At 45.5% G+C, this 16,444-nt stretch overlaps 1 protein-coding gene across 4 annotated transcripts in view; it reads left to right on the top strand.

Moving 5' to 3' along the window:
- Positions 1-16,444, top strand: part of LOC126088998 (mitochondrial proton/calcium exchanger protein) — a 142,639-nt gene that overhangs the window by 121,527 nt on the left and 4,668 nt on the right. Inside the window, exons 8-9 of one of the 4 annotated variants that reach the window (XM_049906876.1) lie at positions 416-523; positions 10,540-10,668. The exons of 2 other annotated variants lie outside the window; for them this stretch is intronic. In XM_049906876.1, coding sequence (XP_049762833.1) covers positions 416-523; positions 10,540-10,668 — 237 coding nt within the window. The remainder of the gene's footprint in view (positions 1-415; positions 524-10,539; positions 10,669-16,444) is intronic. One more of the 4 variants, XM_049906880.1, reaches the window with a different exon arrangement.

Below are 16,444 nucleotides of genomic sequence, written 5' to 3'. Positions count from 1 at the left end.
ATTTTAAGAAGGGGGAAAGGCAGAGGATGTTGGTTTGGGAGCCAGATTGGTAATGCTCACAGAAATACATGGTTTGATACAAATGGAAGCTAATGGAATTTCCATATTATGGTCTATTTTCCCAGGATAACAACTATGTTGCCAGTTCTATTTGTATCTTAGAACCTAATCAATTATGTGAAGAAATTTCAGGACCAACATAGAAAATTGCGTCAGCTACAACTTTTTCTAATTCTAAAAGAAAAAAATGAGAGTTAGTTATACTTCGATATTGAATTGGTTGGTCCTATGTGTGCTTTGCTTGTAAATAAGTCCAGCTTTAGCAGTCCCACATTTTTTAAAATGTACTTTCTACATTATTCCTTGTTTGGCATAGTAAATGAATAGCAAGTTTTTTTTTTTTTTTTCCTTGCAGAAAGAAACGGAAGAAATTTGTGACAAAGCTCCTGTTATGACATGTGACACGGGTGTCATTGAGATCCCTGCTGTTGATGTCTGCACAAAAGAAGGATTGAAGAAAGAAGTGAGTGTAAAATGTCGTAGTTCCATTTATTAATGTAAATATAACATTAGCAAATAGAAGTTTAGAAGGGTGCTGTAAGTAGATAGACATTTATTTTATTTAATAAATGCACACCCATTCTTTACATGACAAGGAAAATTTACTAAAACTTCCGAATGGTATGAATGTTGTAGGAAAGTTCTTATAGAGATGTACAAATTGACACACATGCTTGGAATTGCATGGGGTTTTATTAGAACAAAAAATAAATAAAAAAGTTCAAAAAATTTCTGATAGATGGCGCTTCATGTGATCAAAATAGCAATAATTAGCATAACAAAACAAAGTAAGACAAAGCAAAGATGAAGTTCTTTACAGGAAATGCTCAATATGTCCACCATCATTCCTCAACAATAGCTGTAGTCAAGGAATAACGTTGTGAACATCACTGTAAAGCATGTCTGGAGTTATGGTGAGGCATTGGGGTCGGATGTTGTCCTTCAGCATCCCTAGAGATGTCGGTCGATCACGATACACTTGCGACTTCAGTTAACCCCAAAACCAATAATCGCATGGACTGAGGTCTGGGGACCTGGGAGGCCAAGCATGACGAAAGTGGCGGCTGAGCACACGATCACCAAACTACAGGCACAAGAGATCTTTCATGCATCTAGCAATACTTTTTGTTTGTTCTAGTAAAATCCCATGTCATTCCGAGCATGTGTGTCAATTTGTACCTCTCTATCTACATTATTTCATGGTTTATTAAGTTTTCAAATTTATACTAACTTTTTGATACCTGGTACATCTGGATCAAAGGAGACCACTCCATTTAAAGCAGAAGCATTGAATTATTAATAGGCACACACAAAAAGAAAACTACTAGCTTTCAGAGCAATCCTTTGATGAGCTAGTGGACACACACACACACACACACACACACACACACACACACACACACACACATGCGCGCGCAAAGGAGTCCACAATAAACCCCCTAACCAACAACAGTATCTGCATTTCAATAGCTACCATTTTTCCCCACACCAAAAATTTTCCTCCCATACAGGCTAGCTGCCCACAGACAACGTATCTGCAGTGGTGGGAACTTCATTGTCCAGTATTCTGAAGGCCTGCATGGACAGCCAATTCCCCAAACCTAGTCCACAAGCAGATTGCCCAGACCGTATTGTCACACTCACCCAGTCCTTCCACCACCTCCAAGAATTGGCTGCAAAGGAGTGCCTCCTCCCTCAGCATGCATTATCATCCTGGACTGGAACAACTGAATTACATCCTTCTTCAGGATTTTGAGTATCTCTCACTTTTCCCTGAAATGAGGGATGTCCTACCCAAGGTACTTCCCACTCCTCCTAAAATGGGTTTCTTTGCACATCAAACATACACAACATCCAAGTCCTTCTGTATGCTGTTCACACTCCCAATTCATTGCCACAAGCATCATATCCCTGTGCCTGATCAAGGAGCAAGACTTGCCCCAATCTACTCTTGAAGCACCCCTACTCCACTCCTCTCACTGGCTACCCCATCTCTCTCTCTCTCTCCCCCAAACTCTCTCTCTCTCTCTCTCTCTCTCTCTCTCTCTCTCTCCCCCCCCCGAACTCTCTCTCTCTCTCTCTCTCCCCCCAAACTCTCCCCCACCCGAACTCTCCCCCACCCGAACTCTACCCCCCCCCGAACTCTACCCCCCCCCCGAACTCTCCCCCCCCGAACTCTCCCCCCCCGAACTCTCCCCCCCCGAACTCTCCCCCCCGAACTCTCCCCCCCGAACTCTCCCCCCCGAACTCTCCCCCCCGAACTCTCCCCCCCCCCCGAACTCTCCCCCCCCCGAACTCTCCCCCCCCCCGAACTCTCCCCCCCCCCGAACTCTCCCCCCCCCCCGAACTCTCCCCCCCGAACTCTCCCCCCCCCCCCGAAACTCTCCCCCCCCCCCGAACTCTCCCCCCCCGAACTCTCCCCCCCCCCCCGAACTCTCCCCCCCCGAACTCTCCCCCCCCCGAACTCTCCCCCCCCGAACTCTCCCCCCCCGAACTCTCCCCCCCCCCGAACTCTCCCCCCCCGAACTCTCCCCCCCCCCCGATCTCTCCCCCCCGAACTCTCCCCCCGAACTCTCCCCCCCCGAACTCTCCCCCCCCCGAACTCTCCCCCCCCCGAACTCTCCCCCCCCCCCGAACTCTCCCCCCCCGAACTCTCCCCCCCCCGAACTCTCCCCCCCCGAACTCTCCCCCCCGAACTCTCCCCCCCGAACTCTCCCCCCCCCGAACTCTCCCCCCCCCGAACTCTCCCCCCCCCGAACTCTCCCCCCCGAACTCTCCCCCCCCCGAACTCTCCCCCCCCGAACTCCCCCCCCCCGATCTCTCCCCCCCCCCGATCTCTCCCCCCCCCCCCGATCTCTCCCTCCCCGAACTCTCCCCCCCCGATCTCTCCCCCCCCCCGAACTCTCCCCCCCCGAACTCTCCCCCCCCCGAACTCTCCCCCCCCCGAACTCTCCCCCCCCCGAACTCTCCCCCCCGAACTCTCCCCCCCGAACTCTCCCCCCCGAACTCTCCCCCCCGAACTCTCCCCCCCGAACTCTCCCCCCCCCCGAACTCTCCCCCCCCCCGAACTCTCCCCCCCCCGAACTCTCCCCCCCGAACTCTCCCCCCCCCCGAACTCTCCCCCCCCCCCGAACTCTCCCCCCCCCCAACTCTCCCCCCCCGAACTCTCCCCCCCCGAACTCTCCCCCCCGAACTCTCCCCCCCGAACTCTCCCCCCCGAACTCTCCCCCCCCCGAACTCTCCCCCCCCCGAACTCTCCCCCCCCGAACTCTCCCCCCCCGAACTCTCCCCCCCCCCGAACTCTCCCCCCCCGAACTCTCCCCCCCCCCGAACTCTCCCCCCCCCGAACTCCCCCCCCCGAACTCTCCCCCCCCAACTCCCCCCCGAACTCCCCCCCCCAAACCTCCCCCCCCCGAACTCTCCCCCCCCGAACTCTCCCCCCGAACTCTCCCCCCGAACTCTCCCCCCGAACTCTCCCCCCCGAACTCTCTCCCCCCCGAACTCTCCCCCCCCCCGAACTCTCCCCCCCCGAACTCTCCCCCCCCCGAACTCTCCCCCCCCCGAACTCTCCCCCCCCCGAACTCTCCCCCCCCGAACTCCCCCCCCAAACTCTCCCCCCCCCAAACTCTCCCTCCCCCGAACTCTCCCCCCCCGAACTCTCCCCCCCCCGAACTCTCCCCCCCCCGAACTCTCCCCCCCCGAACTCTCCCCCCCCGAACTCCCCCCCCCCGAACTCTCCCCCCCAAACTCTCCCCCCCCGAACTCCCCCCCCAAACTCTCCCCCCCCCGAACTCTCCCCCCCCCGAACTCTCCCCCCCCGAACTCTCCCCCCCCGAACTCTCCCCCCGAACTCTCCCCCCCGAACTCTCTCCCCCCCGAACTCTCTCCCCCCCGAACTCTCTCCCCCCCGAACTCTCTCCCCCCCGAACTCTCTCCCCCCCGAACTCTCTCCCCCCCGAACTCTCTCCCCCCCGAACTCTCCCCCCCCGAACTCTCCCCCCCCCGAACTCCCCCCCCCGAACTCTCCCCCCCCCCCCCCGAACTCCCCCCCAAACTCTCCCCCCCCCCCGAACTCTCCCCCCCCCCGAACTCTCCCCCCCCCCGAACTCTCCCCCCCCCGAACTCTCCCCCCCCCCAAACTCTCCCCCCCCGAACTCTCCCCCCCCCGAACTCCCCCCCCGAACTCCCCCCCCGAACTCCCCCCCCCCCGAACTCCCCCCCGAACTCCCCCCCCCGAACTCCCCCCCCCGAACTCCCCCCCCCCGAACTCCCCCCCCGAACTCCCCCCCCCGAACTCCCCCCCCCGAACTCCCCCCCCCGAACTCCCCCCCCGAACTCTCCCCCCCGAACTCTCCCTCCCGAACTCTCCCTCCCGAACTCTCCCCCCCGAACTCTCCCCCCCGAACTCTCCCCCCCGAACTCTCCCCCCCGAACTCTCCCCCCCGAACTCTCCCCCCCCCCAAACTCTCCCCCCCCGAACTCTCCCCCCCCGAACTCTCCCCCCCCGAACCTCCCCCCCCGAACCTCCCCCCCCGAACCTCCCCCCCAAACCCCCCCCCCCCCCCGAACCCCCCCCAAACTCTCCCCCCCCGAACTGCCCCCCCCCGAACTGCCCCCCCCCGAACTGCCCCCCCGAACTGCCCCCCGAACTCCCCCCCCGAACTCCCCCCCCGAACTCCCCCCCGAACTCCCCCCCCGAACTCCCCCCCCGAACTCCCCCCCGAACTCCCCCCCCGAACTCCCCCCCCCGAACTCCCCCCCCCGAACTCCCCCCCGAACTCCCCCCCCCCCCCGAAACTCTCCCCCCCCCCGAAACTCCCCCCCGAAACTCTCCCCCCCGAAACTCTCCCCCCCTCCCCCCGAAACTCTCCCCCCCTCCCCCCCCCCGAAACTCCCCCCTCCCCCCCCGAAACTCCCCCCTCCCCCCCGAAACTCCCCCCTCCCCCCCCCGAAACTCCCCCCTCCCCCCCCCCCCCCGAAACTCCCCCCCCCCCGAAACTCCCCCCCCCGAAACTCCCCCCCCTCGAAACTCTCCCCCCCCCGAAACTCTCCCCCCCCCAAAACTCTCCCCCCCCCCAAAACTCTCCCCCCCCCGAAACTCTCCCCCCCCCCCGAAACTCTCCCCCCCCGAAACTCTCCCCCCCCCGAAACTCCCCCCCCCCCGAAACTCTCCCCCCCCCCCCCCCCGAAACTCCCCCCCCCCCCGAAACTCTCCCCCCCCGAAACTCTCCCCCCCCCGAAACTCCCCCCCCCCCCCGAAACTCCCCCCCCGAAACTCTCCCCCCCCCCCGAAACTCTCCCCCCCCCCGAAACTCTCCCCCCCCCGAAACTCTCTCCCCCCCCGAAACTCTCCCCCCCCGAAACTCTCCCCCCCCCCGAAACTCTCCCTCCCCCCGAACTCTCCCCCCCCCCCCGAACTCTCCCTCCCCCCGAACTCTCCCTCCCCCCGAACTCTCCCCCCCCCGAACTCTCCCTCCCCGAACTCTCCCCCCCCCCCGAACTCTCCCCCCCCGAACTCCCCCCCCCCTCTCTCTCTCTCTCTCTCTCTCTCTCTCTCTCTCTCTCTCTCTCTACCCACCCACCCACCCCCCCAACCCTCAAACACTCTGTCTCCCTCCCTCTGTCCCCCGAACTTTCTGCAGCCTTAGTTTCCCTGCACTTTGTATCTACTTATCTCATTCCTAAATGACATTTATTACCATATCCCTGTTTTTGTGAGCATTTTTTTGTATTTATTTTTTTCAGTGATGAGTTGCAGTTTTACTTCTGTTATCCAAGGTGTCTTCATAATTATCTTTCTTGCACTAAACTGACTGTTCAACTTCTATGTTTGCCCTTTTCAGAGATCTCGGTGTTCTTCATGTTAACCCCCTACTATGGTATTCATTATCATACTATCTACAACCTTAGAGAACTTCAAACATATCCCCATCATTTCCCAGTACTACTTCAGTATCCCAATTTTTTCCATGGTTATTCTTCCTGACGATTCTCTTAGACTTCAGCCTTCTCTTCATCATTACTAAATTTTGGTCTAAGTCTGTATCTGCTCCTAGGTACACTTTGCAATCCAGTATATGATTTATGGATCTTGATTTGAACATGATGTACTCCGGGTGGTACCTTCCTTTGTGGAGACTTTCCTTTTCCAAGTATGTCACCCCTGCTTGTGATATTTGAACAGTCTACTTGCTGTTACCAATTGAAGTTTACTGCAGAACTGTATTAGTCTTTCTCCTCTCTCATTCGTACTTCCAAGCCTATATTCTCCTGGAACCCTATCTTCTGTTCCTTCTTCTACTATTGTGCTCCAATTACCCATGATTGAGATTTTTGTCTACCTTCTACACACCGAATTACGTGGTCAACAGCTGCATAACATTCTCTATCCTTTCATCTTCAGCTTTTAATATCAGCAAGTAAACCTGAACTAATGTTGTTGGAATTACTGTCAATGCTAATGGACCATTTCTGTCATGAAATTTTTCAGAGAGATAGCTCTCTCTCTTAGCCGTACCTTCCTATTCATAACAAATGCTACTCCAATTATACAATTTGCTATTGCTGTAGATATTATCCTGTAATCATCTGATCAGTAATTCATATCTTCTTTCCATTCCACTTCACCATTCCCTACTGTATGTAGAATGAGTCTTCGCATTTCCCTTTCCAGATTTTCCAATTTTCCTACCACATTCAGAAGTCAGACATTTCACACTCTGACTCATAGAATGTTACTATTTTGTTGATTTTTTTTTTCTCAGACTTTTTCATGTGGACATCCCCCCATTGACAGTCTCCTCCTAGAAATCTGAATAGGGGGCTACTCTGGACTCTGTTGCTAATGGAGAGATCATGACACTTTCTTGAGCACAAGCCACATTTCCTATGGTTCACATTGTCTGTAATGCTGTGGTTTCCATCGCCTTCTGCATCCTCATGCCATTGATCATTGCTGTTTTTTACATCTTACAGGATGAGTTTCGCACCCCAAGGATAAGGGGGTGCCATGAGCCTCTTCCACTCTTCTTTCCTCTTTGATAGTACTTGTCAGAACAAGGGTCACTCCTTATACTGGAAAAATTCAGCTGTCATTGCTAATGATATTATGAAAAATTTAAGTAGCGGTTGGATCTAAGCTGGAACCCAGGACAGTTTTGATTATTACTCACAGGTATTACCCATAGACTATAGTGAGCAGGTTATACTATAGAAAATATTCGCCTGTACTTCCATGAGCTCTGTGGTAGTAATGAAGCACATATGAACATTATTGCAGACTACCTGCATCCCTTCATGCTTGATGTCTGCCCCAACAGCAATGGCATATTGGAGCAGGATAACTGTATGTGTCCCAAGGCCAGAATCAATCTACAGTGACTTGAGAATATAACAGACCTATACTTCCAGTTAGTGAGAATTTCTAAATTACGTGTGCTACTAATATTCTCTGTGGTTTGGGAAAGGCATCTATTCCGAAGAAATACAAATATCCAGATAAGTGCAGATACAGTTCTAGCTGAATTGTTATCATGTGACTAATTTCACATGATAATGATTGAAAGATATTTTGACAAAAGAAGATAAAAATAAGAAATATTTAATGAATTTTGAAATAAACAAACCGAATCTGTTATAATTTTGGATAGCAAATTACATAAGAATGTTTGCCAGCTCACTATGTGAGCAAAATTTTTTAAACTAATCACTGAATTGTAATTAGACAAGAATGGGACCAAAAGCACTGGCTGAAGCTCAGATTTAAAAACATGTTAATACCATGACTTAATCAGAGAAGCCAGCAAAATAATTTGTACTAAACACTTGTACATAAAAGTTAATTGTTTGCAAAACAGTTCCTGTAATGATTAGTGTTGTTTTACTCACTGTAGTGCTAACTGTTACTAATTTTAGAAATGCAAATATTCATAAATAGTTGTTGGGTAATTCATAGTCTTTCATTTAGCAAAGAATGAGTAATTTTGCATAACACTGTTACGTAATTTGCAAATGTGGACAGTAATTTGCAAATGTGGACAGAGTTCACAGTGCACACAAAACTTGAAATGTATTATTCTGAAGTAATATCGTATCAACATTCTTTTAAATTAGCGTTTTACTCTTAACCATTATTCTTTAATGTGTTGTTCTACCAAGTAGCAAAATTCAGCACAGTTAAATGACAGCTTTAGACAGTTCTCAGTTTTGCAAGTTGCGCTTTTTTATCTTAGGTATTGAAAGTAAATAAGCTCTTCACTTTCAATACTTTACTGTTCTTTCACTTGTGGTATTCTAGGAGTGAATAATGGTGATAGTATAGGACCCTATTAGATAAATGATTGAGGTAAAGTTCATTTACACTATAACAATTGCTGCATTAAACACTGTTATTCAGTTAAGAAGACCTACTATACTAGCTAGCCTTGTAAATCTAAAGATGAAATGGTTGGATCGTACTTCGATGAGTTTCTGCTGGTGCGAGGTAAGAAATTATTCATCAACAATGTATGGCAAAGCCACGTAATATACCTGGCCACATATTAAAGATCTTGCAGTTTATTCCTTCTGCATCTGCACATGACCACTTGTCACTAGCAACCCTCTCTGCCAACTACTTCTGCATGACTGTGTTTTAATTCTTCGACATTTAATTATATGACAACACTAATAACTAGTAAAAGGTAATTGTGACAGAAATTGTTTTACAATTACATTATGATTACAGAATCAACTACGCAAAAAAATAGTGAAATGCTAAAGTGCTATGTCGTCGATAGGTAAACAACCAAAAGGTTCAGAATAAACTTCCGTTTTCAAGCTTGAAGCTCGCTCACTCACATGCACACACCTATCTCCCTATGTTGCGCGCAGTCATTCCGAAACCTACCAAAGCTCTGTACCTGTTGATTATGTACCTATTGATGACACAGCGCTTCTGCCTTTGGGTGAGTTGTCTCCTTTATTCCTAAATAATACATAATTCTCAATCAGAACTTTCCGTACATTGTTATGCGAAAAAATTATTAGGCACTGTGTTGCTGTGTTTCAAGGAATGTAATAGTGAACCCTTGCTGAAGTTGTGGCCACAAAATTTGCTTGATCTGAACCTGATGTAACATGTCAGTTGCTACTGGTCACAAGCTCCATGGCCACAAATAATTGACCTGTAATTAACAGGAGTTGCATGACCTCTGCATAAATATCTGGTGCCGCATACCTCCAGAAATGCACCATTGACTTGTTGAATCCATGCCACACAGAATCACTGCTGTATTACTTTCCAAAGATGGACCAACACACTATTAAGCATATGGCCTTAATGTTTTGGCTCATAGTTTATTTTCAAATGCGATAATAATATGTGCAATGTGTTAAGTCTGAAATAATCTCTCTAGACTGCTGTTAACCATATTAATAGAAAAAAAACACATAAAGAAAAGAAAAAGTGAATTTTATTTTTCAGAATTGTATTTTAAGGTCCGTATTCTTAATTGTAGATTATATATAAATTACAAACTTTATATGTGATAAGAGTTCAAAAGCAATAAAAATTGCTTGATGGCAGTAATGGGATCCTTGCTAAACTGGAACGTCTTCTAACATTTGTTGTCGAATTGTTGGGGTAACTCACTTCAGAAAAATATTCACGGAATCCAGATTTATTTGGTGACTCCTGTTGTATTGCACCAAGCCCTGTAGAACATCTGTTCAGCGTGCATAGGGGCCTGAGGATGGCACCAGTGAAGTGCAGAAACAGGTAGCTTAAAGAAAAATAAATAAGGACTGATTGAAATACAACTGTTTGATTTTTGCTCTACTTACTCGTCCAACATTAGTTTGTCAAAACATGTTGGAGCAACAGAGTATTCCATGTGATTGGAAACGTGTTCCTGCTGCTCAGATTTGTTTGGAAAATGATTGCTAAATGCACAAAGATAGAAACCACCAGTACTGCTGTTAATTTGTTTTTGACATGTGAAAAATATTTTGTGCTCGCGTGTAATGAATTATTCTAGAGTCTGAGCAACTTCTCTCTAGATACTGGCTTGAATACTGCTACTCACTATTGCGACTATCTCTCTATTCATGGAATTTAAAAGGTTTTAGACAGACTTGAAACAATCTGATGCATGGCTCTATACATCATACTAGGTGTTATAAGGCTGTATTGAACTCAGTGTATATATACTAAATCAAACACTGGTAAATCCGGGATGGATTTACTACCATTCACCTTCTTATTTGCACAGGCTGTTCACAAACTTTAGACACAATTAATGTTAACTTCATTTTTCCAGTTGAAGAAGTTATAATTTCAGGTCTTAGTGGTATATATCCATATGTTTACTTTCCTTTACTCTGGTTGTTGTCTTTTTGTTCTGTTATGTTTGCCAGAGGAAGGGACTTCAACTATTGGTTTCCCTCTGCAGTCAGATTTAAATCCTGTACTTAATTTAAAATATTTGTCTTGTTACTTAGGAACTGAGTTCCATTGACTTTGAGAAGCTAGAAGATGCTTTAGACAGCATTGGAAAAGAAAAGAAGAAGTTGCTCGTTGAAAAGGAGGAACTTGATGACCTCAAGGAAGAACTGGCTGAGTATCAAGAGGTAAATTAACCATTTTGTAGCTTAATGTTACTTTGTAGCTAATTTTGGTGGTATAGTACTATAGCTTGCAACTACATTCAATTTGTAACTCTGAAAAGTGCTAATAAATTACAAAAATCTTCCGATTATCTGGGTTGATGCGGATCTGAGACTGCACAGACAATCAGAAAACATGTATAATCCTAAATACGTGTTTTGCCAGAAACTGCTATTTATTGTATGTACAAAACATACTATATGGTACATTTGAACGTTCACTGCTTTACTTTGGCATTACTCACCAGAAACAACAATTTATTTACAAAATTACACCTAAAACACAATGTATTTAGCATCATTTGCTTACCATTCACTTCCAGGAAGTAATCTATTTTTTTCTGTTTGTTTTTCATTCACTTTTTTCATGGTGATGTTTCCCACTTTCTGGAGAGTAAAAACATTGGGAAAGTGAAACAAATTTTGTCCTGCATACTCTATATTAGAGTATTTCATTGTGTCATTTATGTGGTAAAATGTCACTTATATAATAGTATGTTCTAAATGCAAATATTCATTATAATTATAACAGAAGACTTATAGCATCCAAAATCACCAAAATATGCATGGGTAACTTACAGACTCGACAATCGACACCTGGATAATCAGCAACTTGCTGCACTTCTCGATAATAAAATAGCATAAAAGGGTGAATATTTGTTTTATATTTTCATTATGTCTTGTCTCCCATAAATTAAATTTTAGGCACCTGACACTAAGAGACACTCTGCTCACTGCCAAATTACTCCAAAGAGAGAGAAAGGTTTTTTGAAATAGGAAGCTTTGCAAACTCTGATACAAATAATTTTTTTGTTTAGTTTATTTTACTTTTGTGGAAACACAGTGCTAGACCAATAAAGCTCCACAGTGTTTTATTACGTGTGTTCATTTTTGTCATATTTACATACTTCCTGAGCAAATCATCATTCAGTAAATCGGCTATCAACTTGAATTAAAGTTTGATAATGATTATTCATTTAAAAAACTTGGGACACAGTTGTACAGGTATGAATTAGCGCACGTGTGTGTGTCTGTGTGTGTGTGTGTGTGTGTGTGTGTGTGTGTGTTTGTTTTTCCCTTCATCTGTTGAAGGACATTGTCCAATAGCTAAGAAACATTCAGCAGTCTACTTTCAAAATTGTCTGTCCATGCTCAACACCACCTCTAATGGGTGAGTAGCAACCTGTTCTAATTCATATTGCAATAACAGCTTCACTGGTTTCTTGCTTAAGATCACAGTGTGCATGTGACTTTTCTATCTCATTCCATCATCTGCAAAGGGAGAGTACTCTTTCCTAAATACCACACTCATTCTGCAATCTTCTGCAGCAAGAAACCCATTAAGATTTTATTGCTTTGACTCATTGCAACAACTTTCATAGACATTAACCATACTGTAATTCCATCCCAGTTTCCTCATTGTTTAACAGTTCTTGAGATGATATGTAACACTGTGGGGCAGGACAAGAGCACCTGCAATCACTTTCTTGAAATGAACAGTTGTATAAGAGCCAGTGTGCGCACAACTGGAAACAGATTATTAAAATTGGTAGCATGTCAGATTTTTTTTCTGTAAGTAGAAAGTGACATATTGGATATCATAAATATAAGTGGAGGATGTGTAGGTGATGGAAGGGATCATCAGATGTTACAGTTCCTGGATCGGGAGAGGCACAAGTGCCAGAGAGAAGAGGAATTATGAACAGAGTTCAGAAAAAAATCTTAACTAAAATTGTCTCTTCACAGACTGGAGTTTCTGAGTGATTTTCATTTTGTCTAAGTCATCCTATATCCTCCAGTAGTCACCCAATGAACACACTTTCCCGTACGCTAAAGTCTCATCAGCAAAGAATTGCAGACAACCATTCACCGTGTCTGTCAGATCATTTATGTGCGTAGAGAGCCGTAGCATTCCAATCGTGCTTCCCTGGCACACTCCCGACAATACTCTTGTCTCTGATGAACATTCGCCATCAAGAACAACATACTGGTTTGTATCACTTAAAAATTCTGTGAGCCACTCACATATCTGTTAATATATTCTGTACGCTCAGACCTTCGTTAACAGTCTGCAGTGGGTCATCGTGTCAAACAGTCTCTGTAAATCTAAGTGTATGGCATCTATCAGCTACTCTTGATCCATAGGGCTCAGGATATCATGTGAGAAAAGAGTAAGAAGAGGTTCACATGAGGAGTGCTTTCTAAATCTGTGCTGATTTGTGGGTAGAAACTTTTCTACATTGAAGAAATTTATTATATTCGAACTCTGAATATTCTCAAGAAGTCTGCAGCAAACCGTCACTAAGGATATTGGCTTGTAATTTTGTAGGTCCATTCATTTATCCTTCTTATACACAGGAGTTACCTGCACTTTTTTCCAATAACTTAGGGCTTTGTGCTGGGTGACAGATTCATAATAAATGTGAACTAACCGAGTGGTTATTGCCAAAGAGTTGTTGTTGTTGTGGTCTTCAGTCCTGAGACTGGTTTGATGCAGCTCTCCATGCTACTCTATCCTGTGCAAGCTTCTTCATCTCCCAGTACCTACTGCAACCTACATCCTTCTGAATCTGCTTAGTGTATTCATCTCTAGGTCTCCCCCTACGATTTTTACCCTCCACGCTGCCCTCCAATACTAAATTGGTGATCCCTTGATGCCTCAGAACATGTCCTACCAACCGATCCCTTCTTCTGGTCAAGTTGTGCCACAAACTTCTCTTTTCCCCAATCCTATTCAATACTTCCTCATTAGTTATGTGATCTACCCATCTAATCTTCAGCATTCTTCTGTAGCACCACATTTCGAAAGCTTCTATTCTCTTCTTGTCCAAACTATTTACTGTCCATGTTTCACTTCCATACATGGCTACACTCCATACAAATACTTTCAGAAATGACTTCCTGACGCTTAAATCTATACTCGATGTTAACAAATTTCTCTTCTTTAGAAACGCTTTCCTTGCCATTGCCAGTCTACATTTTATATCCTCTCTACTTCGACCATCATCAGTTATTTTGCTCCCCAAATAGCAAACCTCCTTTACTACTTTAAGTGTCTCATTTCCTAATCTAATACCCTCAACATCATCCGACTTAATTCGACTACATTCCATTATCCTCGTTTTGCTTTTGTTGATGTTCATCTTATATCCTCCCTTCAAGACACCATCCATTCCGTTCAACTGCTCTTCCAAGTCCATTGCTGTCTCCGACAGAATTACAATGTCATCGGCGAACCTCAACGTTTTTATTTCTTCTCCATGGATTTTAATACCTACTTCGAATTTTTCTTTTGTTTCCTTTACTGCTTGCTCAATATACAGATTGAATAACATCGGGGAGAGGCTACAACCCTGTCTTACTCCCTTCCCAACCACTGCTTCCCTTTCATGTCCCTCGACTCTTATAACTGCCATCTGGTTTCTGTACAAATTGTAAATAGCCTTTCGCTCCCTGTATTTCACCCCTGCCACCTTCAGAATTTGAAAAAGAGTATTCCAGTCAACCGCCAAAGAGTAATATCTGTAAAATTTAGTTGAGATTCCATCCGGTCCTGACGACTTATTTATTTTCAACTCTCAATGCCAGGGATGCATATTCCTATGTCCTTCATACAAGAGTCTGTGCGATAGTCAGATGACAGTATGTCTGTATGATCCTCTTAAATAGATGGATGACAATAGATGATTTCTTAAATTTAAAACTATTACTTTTTTGTTCGCTGTCGTCTATTGCCATATCAGACAGGTTGACTAGTTACTGAATACAGGCCTTTGACATGCGTAGCGATTTATCTAGAACCAGAATTTTCTCAGGTCATCAGTCAAATCACACACTAAGGTTTTGTAGTATAAGTTTTGTTTGCTTTTAGATTCAAACTTTGTATAGACACATGAATTTTTGTCTTTGACATGTCTGTGCTGTTTTTTAACTGAGATTGCAACAATATCTGTGTTCTCATTTTCCGCATTTAGTCATTAAACCAAGGTAGATCTTTGCCAGACTTAATCCAATTGCTCAGTACGTACTTCTCCACAGTGTGATTTAAAATCATTTTAATTAAAACTTTGCCTATAATTGCTCTATGTCCATAACAGTGGAACCTAATCCATTCATTGTCTAGGATTCTAATAATCATGTTTCTGCACTTTCCAGCATAAAAACTATCCTAGGCTTCTTGGTGGATTTATTAACTGTAGTAACCATCATAACTGTGATATCGTTAATCCCTCTCTCTATATTCACACTGTCAGTAATGTGAGGCCTGTTTTTAGCTAAAAGATCTAAAATATTCCCATCACTTGTGGTTTGTTGAATGAGCTGCTCCAGAATGTTTTCGAGAAATGTGTTCAGATTTACTTAACAAGACTGTCTGTCCTTACTACCTGCGATGATGTCTTAGGCACCACAATCTATAGTCAGTCAGTTGAATCCACATTCCGCTAATGTTGCATGATCAGGTTACTTCTAAGATACAGAGAGTAGACTGTCTTTGTACAATTCTATAACTGTTTGAACAGAATCGGGTGGCTGGTAAAGAAGAAAAGAAAAGAAAAAGGTAAAAAAAAAGTCTGATTATTAACCTGAGTTCACCTCAGCCGATTAACATCAGTTGACCTAGGCCAGTTCCTGACTTCCAGATACTTCGCTGTCACTCTCAATTTAGATCTTGATAGACACAGTATTTTTGTCGATTAGTATGAACACTCCGCATCCTGTGTAGTCTAACCTTGTCAGTGTACATTCCATTCCTTATTAAATATTTTGGAGTTTTCTACTCCATCCAGTTCTCCTTTCTGAGTAAAATTTGAACTCGGCGGTTTTCCTGGAAAGTGATAAATTTAGGGGCCAAATGTTCTGGCAATTTACTGTTAACATTTTGATATTTGAAGTGTCCTTACTCGGTAAGTGATTTGATTTCCCTCTGTACATATTGACTGTCAAGCATTCCTCAGGGGCCTGAGACTGTTACCTAGCCTCAAAAAACATGAGCACTCCACAAGTACTCTGTTTCTCAAGCAGCTGAGCCTCTATGTGGTGCACCCCTGATCTATCAATGGAAACCCTACAATTCTCCACCCCATAATGCAGGTCCAGAAATCTGCAGCCAAGACCATCACAGAATTGATGGAGTCCCTGGTTGAAACTCTCCACTAGGCTTCAAACCAAGGGGCTACAATAAATTCTGGGCACAATACTGCAAACTGTAAGCTCTGCTTTCACCCGTAAGAGAGACCAACAGTCATCACCACTCCTACCAGCCTCCCATATGAACTGAGAATGGCTTCAGAATACAGGTGACTGGTGTCATTGGTGCCAACATAAGCAAGCTTGTGCAACGCATGAGTGTGTCTGCCACCGCTACACCCCAAGACACAGCTTGTGGACAACTGCCTTTGGTCAACATCATCCTCAGCTGTTCACGAACTACTGCCAACTACTCATGTTTCCGCACACAGCATGCACACTCCCTGTCGATCCTACCACAAAGCGTCAGATGGAATCAGGAGGTAAAAATGTAGATAAAAACAAGCCTTCCTGCCTTTTAGAGAATGATTTGCACTACCAGACTTGTTAAAAACATGAACACAAGTTGCTAGAATACATGGAACATGACACTGGCACTAGTTCACTGCTCACTGGCAGAGAAACAAATGTAAGTAGATAAGAGTAATTAAAGTGACACTAGTGACTACTGCAGCAGAAAATTGCTCTACAAATTTACCTCACTTCACACAAA

Source organism: Schistocerca cancellata, chromosome 1 (assembly GCF_023864275.1).
Source record: "Schistocerca cancellata isolate TAMUIC-IGC-003103 chromosome 1, iqSchCanc2.1, whole genome shotgun sequence".
Lineage (NCBI taxonomy): Eukaryota > Metazoa > Arthropoda > Insecta > Orthoptera > Acrididae > Schistocerca > Schistocerca cancellata.
The sequence above is the reverse complement of the archived record's forward strand: the minus strand, read 5'-3'. Positions and strand labels throughout refer to the sequence as shown.